This window comes from Calidris pugnax, unplaced genomic scaffold, assembly GCF_001431845.1.
Source record: "Calidris pugnax isolate Ruff unplaced genomic scaffold, ASM143184v1 scaffold273, whole genome shotgun sequence".
Taxonomy (NCBI): domain Eukaryota; kingdom Metazoa; phylum Chordata; class Aves; order Charadriiformes; family Scolopacidae; genus Calidris; species Calidris pugnax.
The window spans coordinates 11,156,444-11,179,638 of NW_015094508.1; the positions used below are offsets into that span (position 1 = coordinate 11,156,444).

General features: G+C 38.5%; 1 protein-coding gene across 2 annotated transcripts in view; it reads left to right on the plus strand.

Moving 5' to 3' along the window:
- PLPP1 (phospholipid phosphatase 1) overlaps window positions 1-23,195 on the plus strand; it is a 61,357-nt gene that overhangs the window by 27,525 nt on the left and 10,637 nt on the right. Inside the window, exons 2-4 of one of the 2 annotated variants that reach the window (XM_014964997.1) lie at window positions 1,010-1,161; window positions 4,613-4,893; window positions 16,965-17,022. In XM_014964997.1, the coding sequence (XP_014820483.1) occupies window positions 1,010-1,161; window positions 4,613-4,893; window positions 16,965-17,022 (491 nt within the window). The remainder of the gene's footprint in view (window positions 1-1,009; window positions 1,162-4,612; window positions 4,894-16,964; window positions 17,023-23,195) is intronic. The other variant, XM_014964996.1, reaches the window with a different exon arrangement.

Consider the following 23,195-nt stretch of genomic DNA (forward strand, 5'->3'; position numbering starts at 1 on the left):
CAGTACTGCAGAATTTTGAGCACAAATTCAAGGGCTTTTAAGCACTTTAATGCACCTGGGCTGTACATCCCTAAGTTAAAGAAGATTACTTCATTTTGTTGGAAATTCTTGGTAGTCCCTCACTTCCTTTTTTTCTATACAGCCATTTCTTTCTGAGGTTATTCACCCCTTTAGATTGTGGAGATGCAGTACATGTATCAAGGATGGTGTATCAGGGTTTAGAAATGTTTGTAGTAATTTGTACCCTATCTTGAGATTTAAAAAAAAAAAAAAAGACTTTGCTGTTCAAGTGACTAGTTTTGGCTAGTGTTGTATGTCTCTTACAGGTGCAATAGCACAAAATATTGTGAGCCTTAACCTTGTGTTCTGTTGAGTTTAGGATGAGCCAAAGGCTTCCTCTTTCGTGAGAGACAAGACCTCTACACCCGAAGGTTGTGGGGCTTGTGTAGTGACCATATTGTTCCAGGGAAATATCCAGTGTGTGTGGAAGTGAGGGGATCGCGTGCATGTGTAATTTTTCCTTTTTTCCATATCTGTTCTGAAAACTTCCTCTGCACTTGCGCTCCCTGAAAAGCACCCCTCTTCTGCTTTCCTGAAATGCAGTTTATGCTCTCTGACTTGTAAAACTGTCCAGAGAAGGTACAAAGGGGCAACTCTTGCTTGCTGCAGTATAAAGGAATAGTTAGTAATTGTGGCACTAGCAGCAGAGTGAGCAACTCAGTATTTGTTACTGAACACTTTACTCAATTATGGACTTAACATGCTTCCATACTTCCATGTGCCACAAATACTAAGGTGAGAGGAGTCCTGTCCTGTTCTCCTTCATTCAACAGTCCTTCCTGGGAGCTGCAAAGACAAGGCAGTAGCCATTGGCCAAAGGAAGTGCATAACCTTCTAACTTGCTGCATGCCCGTTCCTCTTTATGCACTTCTCTTTGGAAATGCGGGGGTATAATCATCGCCAGAGTTTGTGTTGCTTTTGTAATGTATTTTTTATTCCTTTTTGCTAGCTGGCTTGCCTTTTGCAATTCTCAATTCAAGACGTATCCCCTTCCAGAGAGGAGTTTTCTGTAGTGATGAATCCATCCGATATCCATACAAAGAGGACACCATTTCTTATAAGTTGTTAGCGGGAATACTTATTCCTTTCAGTATAATTGTTGTAAGTTAAACTTTTCTTCATTGCACTTGATTTCAATGGGGGTGGGGAAGAGGGAGGAGGGGTAATCTGTTAATACAGACTTCTAAAACTGTATTCTATAAGATTTCTTGGCTTTAAAATAATGTCCTTAGACCAGGTGCTCAAGGAGTAGAAATGGTGTTCTGGCAAGAATAACTAGAAGGTTTTCTTCAATTGAGGTCAAGCAGCCAGAATTCTAGAACAGAAAAAGAATTCCTCAGAACTATGATGGCTTAATTCTATAGTCTGAGAAATAAAAACTTCTTCCCTTATCATATCAGTTAAGAATAACAGTAATGTATTTTAAATAATTCTTAAGCTTTTTGATTTTGGGGAGATACTGCTTGCAGAATGTAAGTTTGTATGAGCATTTTTTTGTGCCACAGAGTTGTTGGAAATACTTCTGTGTGTAACAACAGATACCAATTTCTTTAATAGAAAATATGGCTTCCAACTAGAACTTATCAAAAGCATAACTAGAATAAAAAGAATTAGTAGCCAGGGAGGTTTTTCCTGGATATTTCCTCAAAGGTCAGGATAAACCACTGGGCCTATTTGAGTTAATGGTAGAGCTCTCTTTCATGCTGCACCTAATCTTGTTGAAAACAGGGTACTGTCCTCCTTACCTCCTTCACACCAGATGAGTGAGCTGGGGGGATTGCCTTTGCAACTGCCAGTTTGGGATTTCCCTCTTTGACCACAACTCTTACCTCAATTGAACTGGCTTGAGTTTATAGAGACTCTGTGTCCTTAAGATTTAATTACATGCTGTCAGCTGAGCTAACCTAATAGCTTACTACAGACAAAAGGTGAGATCCCACTCTTACCCTGTCTTTTGCCACTTCTGGTGGCTTATTGGAACCTGGATAAGCTAGTGAAAATTTCTTACCCTGGCAGAAAACAGCAGCTTGCTTTGAGCTATGTTGAGTGAAATGGCTCCTGGAAGAGTACGTTAGTGCTTGGGCAAAAAGTGGTGAGGACATGTACTTGGACATAGACAGGGGGGAGAGATGGACCTCATCAGTTAGCCATTTTGTATTCTGTGTCTCATGGGACTGCACATTAGTTCCAACAATGGACCTTCAACAGGGTCTTCAAAATCCCTGTCCAGATGTGCTAAAAGGCTTCAGGCTCCACTCATGGCTCTGTGTTGGGTGACATCCAAGCTCATCAGAGCTACACTTTGAGTGGAGTTAAAGCTCCTTTATGCCAAATAAGATTTTTAGATGTATAAATACTTATCCAAGTATATTTTAGGTATCAAAGCTGGAAAAAAGAGCAGCTACATGTGAACCTCAGTATCGGCCAGCTGTTTCTCTAGGCTAATGGGTTGAGATCAGGAGGAATATTATGGCAATCTAACTTTATTGCATAAGGACTGCATATGGCAATCTAACTCTTACATAAGGACTGCAGGGATTTTTATCTAGGTTTCAATATAAAGGTCAACTTGCAGCTTATGTTTACTCTTTAGTGGAATTTTTTTTCTTAGCTGTAGAAATGTGGGACTGGGAATCAAAACTGTGACTTTACTTAGTTTTCCTTTTCTTCAAAAACCTAGATAAATACTTCAAGAGCAGATAATAGAAGAGACACAAAAGTTTTAACTGGCAAGTGGTTTATTCTAAAATGTCCTGCCTTTTAAGGTAGGACTGCTTTTTTCCACACTGTTACTACCACTGGTAGTCAATATTACCTAAGAGCAGCAGTACTTGGTCACAACTCGTCTATCTAGCTTGTTACTTCATTTCTAGCAGTGGTTGAAACGGAGAAGTGAGGAAGAACAGAAGAACAGAGAAAGCAAAAATTGGTATTTTGTCCTCAGTACTGAGCTACTGGTCATTTGCAGTGTAGGGACTTCCTGAGTTAGAAAAGACTTAAGTGAAAATAGTAATCTTTAATGGATGTATTTTCTTTGAATTTATCCAGTCTCCATATGGGCCTGTATGAACATTTAGCTAACAAAGTTTCCTTTGTAACATCAGGGACCATCTTTTAGTTGTGAAATCAGGCTTCTCTGTGAAGATTGCTTTAAAGTCAGATGGTAAAAGCAAATATTGGTGTCCTTTACTCAATGGTCAGTCAGATTGTTAAAGATGAATAATCTTTGATGTCTGTGTCCAGTGAACTGGCTTTATTGACATAACTTAATAAGTGACCTCCTTGCAGGTTTTGCAGCAGTGTTCTTTAAAAGTGTCCTGGTTTGAGGACCGCCCAAACCATGACAAAGGTCATGGTTTATTATTTATTAGTCATGGTGATGATATTTCTGTTCAACTGTCTTCATTAAGAGATTACTCTCTGGGATAAATAGATTCTGAATAAGAGTTTACCAACATCTATTGTACTGAAAACTTTTTCAGCTTCAGTCTATGTTCTGATGCTTCTCTGCTTCAGTCCATGTTTTGGTATGCTGCAGAGTGTTAAACTTCAGTGTCACGCATCTGATGGGGTTGTCTGTTTGCCTTAATGTGCAAAACTGACAGCTGCTTTGCCTGCCCGTGTGCCAGTGTCTAATAACAGTTTCATTCGCCCAAGTGCTGCTCAGCTGGCATCCTGGACTTGTCACTCTCAAGTGGCAAATGGAATTATCATTTAGTCTTGACAGGATTTTTAAAGATCATTTTATGTATATGCATACAGGCTCTCACCCATCTGATGATCGGTATGAGTTGAGCCTTTCTGTACAAAATAGGAGTGTCTGGTTCAACATCCAACCTTATGGGGTGAAGTTTTATACTTAGTTTAAGGAAAAACTCACTTTCTGCAAAAAGTAAAGTTGCAGGAAAACAAAAGTAAGTCTGCTTTCCTGTCAACACATTTGATGCACATGCCTTGGATATAACAGTGTAAAAAAATCCTTGGAAAGACCTTAGTAATGCCAGTCTTTATCTACTCTCATTAGTTTTCTTTTCTCCCCTAATGATTTAATTTTCCTGAGGAATAGGAGTTTTCTTTGTTTAAATAACTAGCCTTTCACATCTGGAAATAAAGTGTAGACCTTTCAGAAAGGTCTCTGGCTTCACAAAAAAATAACTTTGTAATGAAATAGAAAAAATTTGCTTGGCAGAAGTTTAGTTGAAGAAGGCTTAATGTAAAATAAAATATAATACTGGAGAAAATGTTTCTAATTAGGGCCATGCTAATTAATATGCATAAATGTTACTCTGATACGGCTTTGTTTTAATAGATATTCTGAAAATCAATAAATCAATAAGTTCAACATAAAGCAGGGAAAGGTAGAACATTTTTTCTTCTATATAAAAGTTAGAAGTTTGGGCATGGTTACTGCTGACTCTTGGGAAAACTTAAATTTTCAGCTTAATGTTATAAAAAAATAATTTCTGATACTATATGTCTAAGTATTAACAACAGAGTAATATCTTTCTTTTAAAGAGATTATCTTTAACTGTTGTCCTTATTTCTCTTTCAGATAATCCTAGGAGAGACACTCTCTGTCCTTTATAATCATTTGCACTCAAATTCATTTGTCAGAAATAACTACATAGCCACTATTTACAAAGCCATTGGGACCTTCATTTTTGGAGCAGCTGCTAGCCAGTCGTTGACAGACATTGCCAAGTACTCCATAGGCAGACTGCGTCCTCACTTCCTCGCTGTGTGCCAGCCCGACTGGTCACGGATCAACTGCAGCCTAGGTTACATTGAGAACTTCTCTTGTCAAGGAGACAAAGCAAAAATCAACGAGGGAAGGTGAGTCCGACTAACCTTGTATTCTTGGTCATAAGAGCTGTTTCTTAGCTTGGGATGATGACATTGGTATCGCTACTGCATTTTTTGTGCTTCTCCTAGAATATATGTAATGAGTTAGAAACTTTGAGCCCTGTCTAGACACTGGGATTTTTTTCTAAAAAGAAACAAGAATTTGAAATCTGCCTTCAAAGTTAGATGTGGAATAGCAAGGAAAGCAGTTCAAATTTACAATGAAAACTAATAAACACTGGATGTATCCATATGAAAATATAGAGGTTTGTTAAGAGAATCTCCTACTCAGTTTTGTCATTATTAGGTGTTTCATTACTTTAAAAACTTACCTGACAGTTCAACTGCAGCAAGGTATCAGGGAAACTAAAAGGAAGTGTCTGACACACTGGAATTTTTTCCCTGTTATAAACAAAAGTGTTTGAATGTTATTGGAAATGTTAAAGTATGTTCAGAATAATTTCTGATATTAGAGTTCCTTGAGCTCTCTGAAGCTTAGCTTTGAAGAAACACCTTGCCATTCTTTTTCCAGAATACCTTTACACCCTCTTAGTTAGAACTCTTCTCTCTGTGTGTGGTTTTTAAATACATGTGTGCAGGTTTTTTCTCACTGTCCTCTGTGCTCATTTGATCACTTAATGTTTGTTCTTCCCTGTGCAACTGGTGCTTTGAGATGTCAAGAATGACGTATTAGACGCAAGATTTGTCTGTTGTCTTTTAACTGATGAGCTGGTAGATTTGTATTCCCAGCTACTGTTTTGTTCCCTCTTTTCTATTGTCCCTATTGCTCCCTAGAAAACAATATAAGAGGGCTCTTCTTTTTTGATCAAAGCTTGACTTGAAGTGATGACTTCGGTGTGGGCTCACCTGTGGTGCTTCTACTCTCAGCTGAGGCTTTTCCATATGCAGGAAGCTGTAAACAAAAACTAAATTAGTGAGTGGTGAAAGAAGGGTAAAGTGGAGCGTTGTCCCCTACAGGTGGATGTCATGGATGCAGTGACCCAGTAAATCATTCTGGGTTTCTTATGGAAATTGTGCCCCACATCTGAAAGGGTAGTTTCAATGCTCTTAGGTCATGTGCCTACATACCTGGATCTTAATAAGCCACTAAGAGGAGGGCATTTGAGTTTTGCCAGTTGGAGGAGGTCAGTAGGCTCTAAAATTATAGCCTGGGGTAAATTTCTGGATCAACTGGACAAAATTATTAGTAGCAAACTTATTACCCTCATTTGCATAAAATAAATGCACACAGGAGTTAGAGATGTGCATTTATTTTGAATTTTATTCAAAATCAGTGTTGCATATAGAATCACGTGTTCTGAATTTTAACCTATTATTCCTGTGTGGTAGTAGAACTTAGGTCAGTTTTGAATATTTTTAGGGATTCATGCTCAGTTATACAGTCAAAAAGACAAATCTAATATTTTTTTTTATTTCTTAATTCATAGGAGGAAAGCTATGCTTCCAGTGTAAAAATCCATTAAGTGCTTCCACTATGCATATTGTACTTTCCTGTTTTCTTCTCTAATCCCTTATCCCTTCTCATCATCCTCTCATCATTTTATGCTTTACAAAATTAACAAATAGTTTTGGAACAAAAGCATAAAATAGTTTTGGTATGCAGCATCCCCAAGTAAAAAGAGCTCTTGGTCTGAAATAGAGTGGGTGTGTGTTGATGAGATTGGGCATAAGAAAGGAGACTTTGAAGTGGTACAAGTGAAGTTGTGTAATGAACAAATGTTCCCATTTCCTCCTAATGGTAAAACTGGAAGGCAAAAATATTTGTAGTTTTTTATTTTTATTTTTTCCCCCCATGAAGATTAAGATGTTGGAGTGAGCTGTGGAACTTTTTGCAGTTCTGGGTTGTGTAAGTTTATGGCTAGGTTCAAAAACCCATTTGAACAAATGTCTAGAAGAGTAGAACCAAGAAAGCCACCTATGTTTCTGGAAGCCGGTAAGTTATGGTGGCAGCTTAGAGTGTTAAGGACAAGCATCATTGCCTAGTTTGTTTGCAACTCCTTGCATGTGTCTACTATGTTATAACGTGGAGGCATGGGGGAAAAAATAATTATTCATCAGTAACAGCAGTATTAAAATACATGCTAAAATACACATATGCTTTATCATGAATATAAACCAACAGGCTTAGTCTTGTCTAAATTTAAAAAGTGTTAGTGGGTTTTGGTAGATTTTAATCTGTACTTCCATGTTGGAGATGCCCAGTCTATCTAGTAGATTCTAACATACCTTGCAGTTGTCCCCCCTCTCTTTTGTGTACAACAGTCACTTACTAAGCCTGAAAGGAAGAGTTAGCAATTCTTCATATACTTCAGCCTTGGGCAAGACTTGAACTCTGGCCCTCAAACATTTAAGTGAGCTTCCTCCTTGCTGAGCTTCTTTAATGACTTTGCATTTCCTTTTTATGCATCTCCAGCTGTACCTTATGGTGACTTAAAAGGAGAAGGGTCAACATATGGTTTAATGTCTCAAACCTTCAATTCACTAACTTTTACTCTGAAGCTTATTTATTGAGCTATCATTTAAGGTGCAGATTTGGAGGTGTTCCAGTCTTCCTGTCTCTTTAAACATCTACTGTTCAGGTATTGTTGGCTTGTTTCTGTTAAAAATGTTTCTCAGTATTTCTATTGAGATGTAGATATGAGAGCTTTTGTTTTGTTTATATATAAGATCTTCTCCAAACTGCATTCCATAAATGCCAGATGTGTCCCTTTTGTGATGATATTTTATTGTCCTTTTGGACTACAACTGAAATCCGGATTGAATTTCATGTCTGGGTAACTGCTGGGTCCGTTTTTTCTTTTTTTCAAAAAAAATCTAATAAAATTTAGAAGTCTTCATGAATGCAGTTCAAACCTTTCTGTGACATTTTGAAACTTAAATATTGCTACTAGCTCTAAAATGAGGTGTTTTCAGTGTTGTACAAGGAGACAGTTCCTGAAAGTGAAGGGGGCAGTATTCATTACAGAAAAAATGCATATAGCAAACATCTCACACTCTGCTTTTTTCATGACCTTTAAAATGAAGAAAGCAGATGTCTCACACACAGTTTGATGTTCTATGATCTTCAGGTAAACAAAGCAGCTTTCTTCATTCCAGGGATGGAAAGTGCTTGATTATCATGCTGTTTCTGAGAGACATGGAACAGTTGCAGTTGGGAAGGCGTGAGCATAACATGTTCTTCCTTGATTAACGCACATCAAAGTCAGGAGTAAAAAATAGGGGTTCATATCTTTTCCAGAGAAGGATGTGAGAATATAGTTATAGACAGTCTTTTCACAGATTAGCCCCTTAAGCAAATATTTTTAGCTATGATAGCAGGTTTCTAACCAATTAAAGAGTGTGTATATTATGCATGTACATACATACCATGTCTTGCATAACGTCTGTTTCTGAGCAAATAGAAGGTGGTGCAGGTGATCTGCAAATGAGTACTGACAGTGCTGACAGTGGAAGCGCTTGCCTTAATTCTCTTCTATGGTATATATTAAAAGGAATTTGCTGTTAAAACTCTTTGTAGCTGAAGCTTGAGTCATGTTCTAAATCAGTTCTGAGGATATGCTTTAATTTTTCAGAGCTTTAGAATCAAATTAGAACAGTCATTTTTATTAATTGTTCCCAAAGTCTATGTAGTCCCTTAACAGGACAGCTCAATATAAAGGAGGAGGAACAGAGCAGTGGTATGGATACTCAGGTGAGCTGGATGCCAGCATGTTCATTTAGGCTGCTCATGCCCGCCTCTGTATTGCACATTGCACCTAAATTTAGCATGACTACAAGTTGCTGTTTTATCCTATTGCTTTGACACCAGTTAAACTAATTCCCATCAGCACACACTCTTTTTCAGTGTGAAATATGATATTTTTTTTTTTTTCTCCCATGTGTAATAGTCCTGGGTGTGTGCTAAAGGGCTCAGTCTTCTGGAGTTTACTACACTTTTTTCTGAGCTGAAGTATTACGTTTTAGCTGAGCCATGCAGGTTTGTCACAATAATGCATTTGCTGTCTTCTAAATATTTTTATTAGATGCTACTTTTTAGCTTTTTAACTGATTATGGAAATAGGGTTTGGGAACTGACAGTTCAGAGTTCTGGGTTTGGAGGAACTCTGAAAATCTGATGACTTGGGAGGTCCAAGAAGCTGTTCTTTCTGGTTTGTTCATCAGCTCACTAAGCATGTACGCAAAAGTGAAACCTTTGAACCTGAAGTGGTAAACAAAATATTAAACCACGTTGTACAAGTCTACCTGCTTCAGAGGCACTCTGTGCATCTGAACTCTGCTGGGCTCCAAAGCAGACTTGTGCAGCTAGCAGGAACGTGTGCGTGGTGTATGAAGCACTTTCTCTGAAGCTGGATTTAACTTTCAATAGTTAAAGTTCTCTCATTTCAGTCTGTCACTTTGTTCAGTTTGTGGTAACAGATAACAGAGATGTTAAGGTTCATAAAAACAATTGTACAAATGTAACAATAGTACAATAACAATTGTATTACTAATGTACAGATTCATATTACGACTTGGATGTCAGAAGGATAAAACAGTTGTCTACTTCGGTCGAAGTCCACTCCTGTGCTGACTGCACTCAGAGCAAGCTGTGTATAGTCTGCCGTTGCAAACTCAAAATGTAATCTTCAAAGAACTCTTTAGGAAATTAGAGCTGACTGTTTTGACCTTAATAATTTATTTCAACACAGTTGCCAAGGTGGTGCCCTTTACCAGTCATTTGCCAGGAATTTTATTTTAGCTTTGTTTAGAACTCTTGCAGGTTGTACTCATGCGTGCCAGTGAGTGCAGTTAAATCACTCAAAGTTAGCAGTAGCCAGGCACCTGTGCCAGACAGCTGGTGTGGGCCTAACCTGTACAACTTTGTTTTGAAGTTCAACCAAACCTTTGAAAGTCTTGTGTTGTCTGTTCTATATACACCTTCCAAACTAAAAAAAGCAACCCAAAACAAACTTCATACATTACTTAAATTTTAATGAATACTTCTGTTTTCACCTTCTTCATTAGGTAGCTTTTGCAACTGGTTTGCTTTGGAATTCTTAAATCTAAGCCCTAAGTCAAGATACTGGACATTTGCTTCAAGTTAACCCATCTCTATTAAGCAATTGTTCCTGTCTCTCCCTCTCCCCACTCCCTGCCTGTCTCAGTCCTGGAAGTATTTCTAGAATAAAGCATCATTTTACATTACAGTAACTTGTATGAAATGATGCAATATTTTGTTTTGAAACTTCTTAAAGATTTATCAAAAATCAAACAGCATATAATCATTCAAGCAAAACTAAATGGGTTACTTATTTAATCTGGCAGTTTCTATAACAGCACCATAAATCAGAAATTTCTTCAAAGCTAGTACAGACTATGTGTTTGCTTAGGGGCATATTGGTATGTTGTGTATAGCATTCTGATTATTTCTGGTTTGGAGCTTTTAACCTGTGAAATGCGCTAGAGTACTGAAATTTGTATGTTCAGGAGTTTTCATCAGAGGCTAATTTAGTCACTTTCACTTCTGAAAAGATATATTAAAAAAAAAAAGAAAATCCCAATGACATTGGATACTAAAGCAGTTGAAAGGGGTGAATGGAAGGTCTTATATGTGTACTAGTCAAGTGGTGCAACTTTTTCCTTAAACACTGCTTCTCACTCTTCTGTCATTACTGTTATTCAAGACAGAACTTGGCTGGGTTAGGAACAGTTCCAGTCCTAATGAAATTGTTTAATACTTCTGAGAATTAGAGCTCAGTCAGGGCACCTACACTTTTTACATGGAAGGGAAAAGCTGAAATGATAATAGGGAGTCTTTAAAAATAAAACTGTGGAAGCTTCGGGGCTACAGCAGATGATTAAATGGGCCTGTACTTGATACAGAAGCAAAAAGAGCTGCTCTTGCAAAAGAAATTAACTGACAGTAGGGAGAATCAAGTCTGAAAGGTGAACATGCTGTAACCAATTGAGATGCAGTTCTGCAATCTGAATCATGTTTCTGATCTTGCATCCCCTTTGCCCTTACGTGAATTGGCCCTTCTCAGTGGAAGAATTTCACTGATTTGCAAAGCTGAAGGCTTATATCCAACTTAATGGAAAAGTCTCCTAAGATAAAACTTTGGACATGTGTATAACTGTATTTCTCAACCAGTACCTTAGGAACTGAAATCCCCTTAATGCTGACAATTTTCCTGCTGCTTCCCACTTTTTCCTTTCAAAGATTACAAAAATCTGCTGGGGGAATGGTTCTACACACTCAGCAAGTGCTTCATGCCCAAAGCTATTTCTTAAAGGGGGAATAACAATCAAATCCCTGATTTAACAGGGATTATCTTTTTTGTTCTCATTCCTTTTACGTAAAATGGTAAAAACACTCCTGTGAGTCAGAACAGTATTATGTGGATAACTTGTGCAGACACGGTTAATGGAACAGTAGCCTGTAATCTGATGCATGTGAGAGCAAACTATTAGTCTTCAGCAGTGTTGGTTTGCGTCTCCCTTGCGGCTGTTTTCCTTTTGCTCTTTCCTGAGAGGGGATTACTTGGAAAAAGAAGTAAACAAAGTCCTGATTTATTTTTTTTTCCTGTTCTATAAGCCTAACTAGAAATGTAGTAGAAATTTAAACTTTCCTTCTGTGTGTTGAGTTAAATTGAGTGACAAAGTCAAAACTGACAAAAGAGAACTTGCTTTGAATTGGTTTTGTAATGTGCATGTGGAAACCATTGCAGCACACCAGATGGTTGGATTTTGTAATTGCAAGAGCTCAGAACATACATGTTTGTGTGTGCTACAAATGCTGGGAGTTGGTAATTTCTTGCTCCCTAGATAAATTTTGAATATTTGGAAGTTGAAGATGCAGGTTGACTGCTGCTCATTTGAAAAGGAAAAAATTATAGGGGTATGAGATTTTTCCTTACTGTTTTTTTTTTTTCTTGCAGTGAAGTTTATTCTTCTAGTATCTGCTGGTACAAACCACTGCTGACAGGTGCATAATAGCTAGCTAACTAGTTATTGCCCAGTTAGATTGTTCCATCAGTGTGTAATAATTTTATTTAAATAAATAAAATTTACATGATATATGAATACGTGGATGTATTGCGAAGTGTTGTGTGATATTTTTTCAGTTCCCAGAGAGGAGGGGGAAAAAAACAAACAGCAAATTGTACCAGCAGAAGTTTTTAGCACCTTGAAAATCTCTTCACCCTAGCAGTGAAGACAAGCCTAGTAGTAATCATAACTGACAAAAACCACTTCATGGTGATCCTGAGCTCAGGAGAAGATTACTCTACACACCTGTTTCTTGCACTGTCTATAGGGCTTGTTTCAGAAGGGTGGTGGTGGGGAAAGTGGTTAAAAATTAGAAAAAAAACCCTGCCTATTTCTTCCTAGAACCTGCTAGATCTGTTTTATGTCACTAGGATAAGCAGGGAACTTTGGTTTGTGTCAGATAAGTGCAAGGTAAGATAGCCTGTAAAAGAAAAAATATGTAACTCTGCAGAAAAATGGGCATAGTCTATTGTGTATTAAGTGTCAGCATTGGCAAAGTTTTCTCACTACCTGCCACTACGTAAAACAGAGTGGAGTGGATCTACCCCTCGCCCCAAATATGATTAGGGAATTGTGCAAGACACTTAGTATTATTAGTAAGTCTCATGTCAAAACACCTGTCAGTAAAATTGTCCAGATGAATATTGCTGAACTGGAAAGACTCTGGCAGATTTTTTGTTTCTGTAAGTGTAAGGCTTTGTAATTAAGTGTGGGGTTAACTACTTGGAGAGGAAAAAAGTGGAAAAATTAGGAATGTTTTATTTTAAAAATGGGTTTCTGAATAGATGCTGATCTTGTTAAATAGATGAACTGCTTATTCATTTACCTAAACATTTCTTTGTGATAGTTACAGAAGCACGTAATTTCAGAGTCCTCAAACCTTTCAGCCCCCACTGATCTTGAAAGTTGTGCTCATGCAAGTCTAGCACTTCAGAAGAGAGCAGATGCTGTGAAAACGTGTTGAGTGTTGAATGCAGAGAACATGGACTTAAATGAATATGGTGCTTCAGCTCAAGTGTAGGACTAGCACTTTATTATGCCACGTCCTCATGGCACTGAAATTCTAAGAATATTTCCCTGACAAGCATGTGGAGCTCTCTGGCTTACTTGACACAGACGTGCTGAGCTGCAGCTCTGTCTGGCACTTTTCCCCTCTCCAGATGAATGGAACGGGTAACACAGATGTCAGTGGGAGTTTTGAGTCAGACGAGAATCCAGAAATCTTAAGGATAGAAAGGACTTGTTGGCTAGTCCAGTGGGGAGTTATATTTGTTTTGATATGAGAATGTGCAGAATGTTTTGCTGTGCCGTGCCTCCTGTTTTTCTCTAAGAGATCATTCCATAATTCAATAGTTATATTAAGACAATTCCTTATCATTTGGCCTCTGCCAGGTTTATTGTGACACCGAAAGAGGCACTTCTGTTTTATCACTTTCTATTGTCATTTCAAACAATTCAGTTTCTAACCATTTAATGTTCCACTGTGCCATACATATTTAGCTATTTTCTAGTCTCATATTTCACTAAGGCTGTGCATTTCCCTGTCAGACTCCTGCACTTAGCTTAATGTTTCTGCGCATTCAGGTGTCCTTAGAAAAACATTGGTGGAGAAAAGACATCAAGCTTGTTTACTGAGCTCTAGAGTTCAGTAATCCACTTAATAAATGCACTTTGCAAAACAGTGCCAAGCAGAACTTACTACTTAAAACATGTTCTTTCTTGCAAGTGATGGTGTAAGCCTAATTATCCTTTTATTTACTCTGTTATGTTTCATTTTTATAATAATTAAAGAAACTGTACCTTCTATCAGGTGGGCTCTGCTCCCTGGGGTAAGTTACCTGTGTGCATGGAAAGGAATAGAATAGAATGTAATGGTTGTCAGTGTCCCTGCAAGGTAATCTGTTTTAGACCTGCTTATCTGGGATTAGAAATCCTGGCTAAAAGTACTGAGTAATCAAGTTCAATTTATTTCTTGTAGGAATTGTTTGTACTTTGGATTATTCCAGCTGATCTTTAAAAATGCAGACTTACAGTAACAAACTGTAGTCATTAATTGTAATGAGTTTTATGGCCACCTTTTTAAAGTATAGCATCTTTACTTTTGTTTTTTTCCATAAAACATGTGAAATCTGGGGCAAAACTACATTTCAAGAAAGCTTAACAGCCCTTAAATTGCATTGTTTTAAGACCTTTTTGAAATGTCCAACTGTATTGTATATATTGGAAACAGAGTATACTTTAGCTCAACTGAGACCTGAAACTGGTTTCATGTTACTGCTTAAGGCATTCTTCTAACTTGGTAGTAATTTCCACTTGGTAAGTGGAAATAAATAAAGCTTATGCTTTTTCCTGTTAAAATGAACCCTTGCTCCTTGTATCAGAAGTGATGTGAAGAAGGTAAGTATTGACGTAGTAAAGGGCATGAATCTGCAAAGCTGTTCTGATGTCAGACTGCCATTTTGGAAAGAATCAAAACAAGACTTTGCACTTACCAACTCTATTTCATGCCACTTACACTATCGTTGGATACTGTTCTAATACTCATTTGAAAAAGATGTCCTGAAATCTGATTTGCAAATTCCTACTGATAATTTAGTCTTTCCTTTATTATTGAAACATAAGGGTTTTCAGAGTTGCCTTTTATCTTTTTCTAATACTTCTGCATTCCTTAGACTTATAAATACTGGTTTGGTTTTTTTTTTTAAGTAAAAATTTGTTTTTGAAATGCTGGCTCATGGCAAGCAGGCATTTGCAGTATGATCACAAAAAAGCTGAGGCTGTGCAGGCTCTTGGCTGGTTTGATAGACAGGATGTTTTCCTGGCTTCGGGAAGATGTTGTTTGCATGCTAAGGAATCATTGGGAAACTCTTCTGTTGTCAAACTTAGTGTTTGAAATTATTTTAAGATTTTGTTAAATGTCCGTTTTAAAGAACTCTAGAGACAGCAGTACTGCCAAAGAAATTTCAGTGGGATTGCACAATGTAGAAGTTGGATCAATACTTTGTCCCAGTTGTATTTCTGGCAATACTTTGTGTGCTAAGCACAACATTTTCAATCATGTACAGCATGGTTATCTATGCCTGATGGGACGGTGTTGAAATTTTGTAATCTTTAACTTAAAACAAGGAATTCTTAATGTTACATTGGGCTAATAGATTCCTATAACCAAGAATGCCAGTAGTCAGCACCACTATAAGCTATAAAGCTATAGGAATTCCAAAATAACCTTAAAGAACTGCATTTATTCCTTTCTTGCTTAATAGCCTTCTGAATTCCTTAAAGTGGCAACAGGTTGCCTTCAGAAATTGTAGGAAACATCACCTTACGGACAACAGGAATAGTCCCAAAGCTAATGGAGAAAATACACAGGAATCAGGAATTCCTTGTTCTGTGTCTTATATGTAGAAGCGCAGACTTTGCTTTTGTGGCTCAGATGGCATGTTTGTGTGAAAGACAGCTCTTCAAAAATGCTTATTGTATTGGTTTTCATAGTGGACTCTAACCCAGAGAATGGTGAAGAGTTAAGAGAGAAGGGATGTCTAGATAAAATGTAATCTTAATGTTTTTTAATACTAAACATCTGAAAGTAACACGTTTTTTCAATACAGTTTTTCTATTTAAGAACGGAATAAAAAAATGTGTGTGTGAATATGTGTGTATATATATATATACACATACACACACAGAGTCATCTTATTCTTTCCAAAATTGCTTATTTAGTACCTCTGAAACTGCAAGTAGTGTTTAAAATCAACTATAAACCAAGAACTCAAAAACCTATGGAGGTAACTTAATGTGGGTTTTTTCTCCTGATGTCTGATGCAGTTTTGTAACTTCATGCATGCTAATTAATGCCGGAAGATGTTCATTTTCACTTGTGCATAATGGTGTTTTATTGCCACCTTTGTGGTGTTTGAGTAGTGAATGTTTAACTCGGTTATCTTACTGCACATCAGAGCTACCTTCATTACTCTCTGAAGAGTAGAAATGATTACCTTGACCAGGAATTTCCCTGGCCTCAGGCTCTCTGCCTGGCTGAGGCACTAAAACAGGGTGGATACGGTGGAGGGGAGTCTGGAGAGCTATGAAAGTTTGTTGTTGCCCTTGTTTATGTATGCCAAACTCTTAAGCGAGGAGTGCTGTTATGTAGCTAAACTGTACAGAAGCCTGGCTGAGATCTGTGAAGCTCCATTAAAAGGCTCTGCACATCAAGTAGAAAAAATAGTGAAAGTACTGCTTCTTTCCACTTAAGACTGAATTAGAAGTGTCTTCCCATTTTGCTCTCCTTTCTTGATGAAGAGGTGGGTGAGATTTGTTTCACAGCTGTGATACCCAGCTCCTGGTTGGAGCCACCTGTGCAGGGGAGGACCTTGCCAGCAACCGTCCAGTCCCTTCAGTCTGGACCTGCTAGAAGCTTTTGCGAGTTTAAGGCACTGTTGACTCTTTTTAAATGTCACCTCTTGCAGTTGGCTGGCTAATGAACTGCCTTCCTGCCTTTCCCCTACCCTTCAGTGATAGATGATTGTATTCTTTATGAATTGGTACATTTAACAAAGGTATACATAAGTATATGTGGTATAAACATTGAGATGTGAGTTGTTATCTACTGCGTCTTGATGGTCACTAAATGCAACAAATTGGTTTGGGATTATTAATATGTTATCAGATAAGTAATTTGAAAAAAACTGATAATATTTACAGTTTTCTGGTATTAATCAAGAATTGTAAGGATGCTTGATTTCTGAGGATGTGTTCACTTGCTGTTCAAACTTCAAAGAGCTGATGTGGAGATCAACTTAATGCTGGTATAAGATAGCTGCTGAGTGTTGAAGTCTGTCCTGTTTGTGAAAGGCTGTTGTCAGACATGTGGTGGCTGTTGTGCCTGGATAGTGTCCTTAAAGAAAAAGCATGGAAATGTTTATTTACCAGTTTGCTTATTTAAAGTAAGCTAGTATCACGATAGACTGAGTATCGCAAAAGAGAATTAATAAGATGTCTGTTCTCTTCTCTTCCAGACTATCATTTTACTCTGGCCATTCATCATTCTCCATGTACTGCATGCTCTTCCTAGCAGTAAGTATGCTCTTTCTATCTAAATGGCAACAAGAAGTCTCTTAGTTACCTAGTGCAAAAATGGAAATATTTACTAGGCTTAGTGCCTAGTAAATTGCTTTTGTAGGATGCTTGTTTGAGATAATCGGAAGGTTTCTTGTTAGATTGTAAAGGAACACCACAGATACTGGAACAAGAAATAGTACTGTGTTTAAATGCCTAAAAATACTGAACGACATGGTAGTTGGTTTGTGTGTCTTATCTAAAATGAACCTGGTGACGAGGGTGACAAGTAGGTTTGGAAAATACACTGCTATTTAAATTTAGTTATATTATAAACCATATAAAAATATATAATAAGGTATATCTGAATTAATGAAACATATGAAGCCTCTTTAAAAAGTAAAACTGGTAACCTCTTTAAAAAGTAAAACTGGTAACGTTAAACCCTGATCAAATGTGGGTGGGCCATTAATCATAAAACACCAGTTCAACTTGAATTTTTAAATTCCTTTTAATTTTCTCCTGTCTTTTAGGGGCAGCACGAGAGAGTGAGGGAAATGAGGGGACAGAGCTGTCTGTGGAAGTTAATACTAATAAGACCAATTAGCTAATGCTTCAAATGGAGCCTAGTAGATTTCAATTCAAACTGTTCCAAGTCAGCTTGGGCTAATTATCTTCACTCCTATGATAAACTTTGTTAACACTAAAAAACTGGTTTGGTTGGTTTTCCCCTGCTAATTTGTAACATGGAAAGTATTAAAAAACTTTTGTACAATTTTTTTTGTTAATCTAGTTGTAAAACTAAGCTCTAGTCCTGGATATAAATTGCTAACATAATACATACTTGCTGGGATCTTCAGAGCTCAGATTCAATTTGCATTCTCATCTTGATTGCATTTTTAATTTTGTTTCTGTCTCTTGGGGATAGTGTAGCATCCACAGTGAGTGGACGTGTTATTCAAACTATACAGAAGGGAGTGGCTCTTCAGTATGACATGGGTCTTTTTAACTTTAATTTAAAATAAAGCTTTTTCAGAAGCTCAGTGTTCAGTTTGGATCTATCATTGCAGTTTGTTTATGGCTAAACCTTTTTTGTTCCTCTCTGCTCTTACTTGTCTTTATCTAATGTAAATACAAAGAGTTCATAGAAGTATAATGGCCTTGGATTGACAAGAATATAGGGCAATTTCCTATCTGTCAGCTGTTTGTGTTTGTTTCTTTTTTAAATAACTGTATCTTAGTCATGACTAGCAGTTTCCAAAATTATATAGGTCCACTTATGATATGATTCCAAAAATAAAACCACTGTTTCCAATAGTACAGTGGAGCAATTACTGCTGTATAGCAACCTAATACTGATTTGATCCACTGGGTTCAGCCGTACCCTTCTGATGCAACTTCTCTGTGTATGGTTTTGTTGAGCAACTAAGAATGTGATAGTACCGCCTCTCAGCAGCACAAGCTTGGAGACAAGAAAAACCTTACTGGCTGTGTGGCAATGAGTATGGTTTATAGCTTATACTGACTGGATTACAGTCATTTGGCAGGGGTCTGAATCTGTCTGACCTCTGTCACTGTATGTGTAAGGAGAGTCCTCCTTGCTGCAGCCTGGGGAAATAGTGGTGGTCAGGGGGACTTCTCAGCTGTACAGACAGAGACAAAGGAGTTGCTATTTGCAAACCTTGCCATCTGTTAATGAAAACCTCTGTACACCCTGGCTGCTGCCCACCCCTTCCTGCCTGCTGCAATATTGACGCTATCTCTAGTTGCATACAGTATAATAAAAGATGTGCTGAACAGCTCGGACTTCAGACCTTGTTTGTTTAACCTACTAGGATTTGGAAAAAATGCAGCATTTGGCAATGAAGTCAAGAACTCTTTATTATGAAGATACTAACTTTGTGTGGGTTGAATAATGCTTTCAGTAGTTGCCTGGGGCATGGTTTTTTCAATCCACGCAAAGGAACTTGTGTGGAGAGTTCCTGAACCTTGAACCTTGCCTGTCTTGGGGCTCTGTGTGCTCGTGTGAGATACACTCTTAGCAACCCTTTGCGTGCAGGAGAGGAGGGAAAGCAGAAGCCAAATCCATTCTCTGCATGCCACTTTGAAATGCTGTAAATCCGGAGCTTGTGTCAGTCCTGGTTCAGCAATGAAATAAAGCTTGCTGTGACTCAGCATGCTTCTGCAGAAACTGCCCTTTTGCTCATGCAGTTCTATAGTAACTGCAAGACAACATGGCTTTACTTAGCTCCCTTAAGCTAGAAGGGTCTGAGTGCCTTTAACAAATGTCAGGTTAGGACTTAAATAGTACATGTTTTGCTGGAGATCAGTTTGTTATTCAGTGAACTTGTCAATGAGTAGCCAGAACCCTGACTGTGGGAAGAGGTGCTTTTCATCTACTCCAGCACCCCAGTTTCTTGTCTTGTGTGTGGCTGAGCTATTGCCCAGTGCGAGTAAGAGGCTTTGTGGAGATTAGACTTCTACTTTCTTTTGTTCTGTAACCAGATTATTCATTCAGAAACTGTTGGAAGACCTTCACAGGGACATTTGAAGAAGGTTAATGATACCTGTGCGGGATGTTTTTACCTTGCTGATTAACACAGCATTACTGCATATCAACCTTTGCATTGAATGTGATCTTTTTATTAAAAAAAAAAAAGGTTAAAAAAAGAAAAAGTACAGATGTCTTCAAGCAGGCAGCTACTGCAGCAAGGTGAGGAAACCTTTCTAACATTCCTGCTGCTCCTTGCCCACATAGAAAGGCAGAGTGCTACCACTGGCTTTGAACCAAACCTGCAGCACTCGATGACCTGTTCATTAACTCTGGCTTCGTCTGCTCTTTGCACACTTACTCCAGCCACGGACTGAGGCACGAGTGGGACAGAATCAATTAACATGTGGCATTACTCACAGGCAGTATAAATCATAACCAGACACCAGCATGCTGGATTCTGGAGGAGTCTGTGTGCATACCGCAGAAAGCATACACTGAATTGTTACTTGCTGAATATGTGTACTGTGTCAGGTTATGCACTTCAAAAACAAGGGAACATTTTTTTGGAAACCAAAGGGGAAATCATCTCTGCCACAGACAGTAAAAACACTGCAACCATGAAATGAGAGATGCTTGAAGTGTGTGGCTTAAATAAGGCCACCTTGCAAAATCCTAGGCAAAGTAGTGAAATAATTCTGCAGCTTCAGTTATTTGAAGCAGAATTGCTGAATTATGAAGAAATGAGTTAAATTGTAGCTTTTTTCTGTTCTGTGTGCTTGCACATCATAGATGAAAATGAACGTGAGGGGGTTCGCCAGCATTCTCAAATGTTTTAGATGCTCTACACCTTTGACACGAGGAATTCCACAAGTCTGTGGGAACTACTGTATCTGAGTTCTGACTGCATGGCTTTGCTGGTACTGGGGAAAAAAATCTGCAATTTTTCATATAATCCTGTGCTCCATGTGCTACCTCATAATGAGGACAGTACATGGAAGCATCTGACAGCTCAGGCTTTGTTTAATGTGAAGGAAGTTTCTGACAAAAACTGTAAGCTGTCGGTGCTGCTGAATGTGTGTTTCTTTTTGAAAAGTTCATCTCTTAGGGATGTTGTGACTTAATTGTCTTCGTATAATGGGGGCTCTGTTACTCTGATAATAGGATTTATCTAGATGGTTTCTCGTTTTCTTGCTTCAGGAGTATGTAGAAGAAAATGAGTGATTTAGTTCAGAAGGAGTTATAGAAGCTGAAAAACTTAAAATTTGATATTGAAAATACATAAATTGAATTTAAAAAAAGCTAAAGAAACATGAAAGAATATAATGCCACAAACTGTCCAAAATGAATAGTCTAAGCAAGCACATATCTCAGTCTGAAGCATTTCTCCTTAGTTTGTCTTTTGGCCTGTGGAGCAGCATTGGAGAGCACAACTTAACTTTTTGCTTCAGGAATGGAAATACTGACTTGGTATGTAATTTGGGCTCATGTCTTTCTGGGAGGACATAAATAACTTTATTCCCCAGCATTTACAGCATACAGTTACATAATACTGTCTTTCTTAGGTTCCCTGCAGGAGCAGTGTTCACCTTCCATGCATGTGGCAGTCAAGCTTTTAAAGGTTTTCTAAATAAAAGGAATGAGTCTGTGATAGCATATCAACTTACATACTTCCATAACTGATAGCAGCTTCATTAGGCTAGGCCCTGCTTAAAGACACTCATGGCAAACTAGAATGAATTTGCATTTTGTTACCATGTCTGAATTGTGTGTTTAGGTGCAAAATGTTTACTTGAGCTGGTCTCATGTAGGTTCCTGTATGTGACCATCTGGCTTTAAAACAGAAGCAGGGGCAGTGCCTACTGCAGATCACCCTGGCACCTGCTATGGGGAAAGGAGGTCTGCAGAGTAAGAAGAAGAATTAATAAATTCCGCTTCATGAAATACTTAACAAATTCTAAAAGAATGGTAATATGATAGAAATGTCATTCCTACATCATAGAGATTACTCCTGCATTTTTAACTGGATGTTGTGTTGCCATGTAGCTGTAAAAAAGCCGTTGTGTCTAGTGTGACCAGTTTAAGGCTTGGGTTTTCAGCCTACTTCCAGGTTAGTCCTATGGTTTCTTCTTCTAGTTTCTAACTCACTGGTATATGGAATGAATGAAACCACAGAAAACAATCTGCTTGCAGACTGTCAGGTCAGGAAGTTGTGCTGAAGAATGTATTTAGAAATCCATTTGGCAGAGCTAAGTGGGTCAGTTTGGGTCCAGACAGAGCCCTTATCTCTGGGAAGCTTTTGCCAATAACAGTGGGTTTTGAATAACTTCAGGGAGTGTTAAATACTTTATGTAATCTACTTATTTAAATGAGGAGGGAACCAGACTCTTTTCAGTAGTTGCCAGTGAGAGGACAAGGGGCAGTGGGCGCAAGTTGGAACATAAAGGGTTCCACTTGAATATGAGGAAGAACTTCTTCACGGTGAGGGTGACGGAGCCCTGGAACAGGCTGCCCAGGGAGGTTGTGGAGTCCCCTTCTCTGGAGATTTTCAAGACCTGCCTGGATTCAGTCCTGAGTAACATGCTCTGACAAGCTCTAGGCAATCCTGCTTTAGCAGGGGAGTTGGACTAGATGATCTCTGTGGTCCCTTCCAACTCTAAAAATTCAGTGAAATTCAGTGAAATGAGCAGTAGTGTGTATCGCTTATCATTCCTACATCATAGAGATTACTCCTGCATTTTTAACTGGATGTTGTGTTGCCATGTAGCTGTAAAAAAGCCGTTGTGTCTAGTGTGACCAGTTTAAGGCTTGGGTTTTCAGCCTACTTCCAGGTTAGTCCTATGGTTTCTTCTTCTAGTTTCTAACTCACTGGTATATGGAATGAATGAAACCACAGAAAACAATCTGCTTGCAGACTGTCAGGTCAGGAAGTTGTGCTGAAGAATGTATTTAGAAATCCATTTGGCAGAGCTAAGTGGGTCAGTTTGGGTCCAGACAGAGCCCTTATCTCTGGGAAGCTTTTGCCAATAACAGCTTCATGTGGAAACTAGAGGGAGTTTGAGCCACAACAGTGTGTGAGAACCCAATGACCTTATAATGGATGCTGGATCCCAAATGGTCTCCATCGTCCTCTCCTCCTGATGCGCCTTCTCTTTTGCAGTTGAGCAGCTGGCAAAGTCTCTCCTGTATCAACAAAACTATTTTGTCTTGGCTTGGAGAATGGGAGGGTAAGCATCGTTGAACACCTCTTCTAGCAATGTCCATGCGACCGAACTAGCGCATTCCCCTAGAGGGGGAGATGATGCAGTTAATCATAAGTTTTTGCTTCAATTTTTATTTTTTTAAATTTATGTCTGAAATTATTTTAAACTGAAGCGCTAAATGCATGCCATCTCCCAGAGCGAGAGTGACCCCGCTGCAGCTGTTGGAGCTGGCAGAAATGAGTGTGTCCCTCGGGATCAGGTTGCTGTAACACAGTCGGTTTTGGCTGTAGCTGGCCTGGGCACTTCCCTGCCTGTACCTGGCCTGGGATGAGGAACAGGGCTGCGGGAACTCAGCTCAGCTGCCCTGCTATTCTGGGGACAGCAACGTGTTTGTGTTGCCTACACTTGGGACAAAAAGGGGATGATGAATCTTTGCACAGTGTAACTTGAGCGGCGCTCGAGCTCTCCCACAGTTTGTTGGGAAAGAACATCTTGTG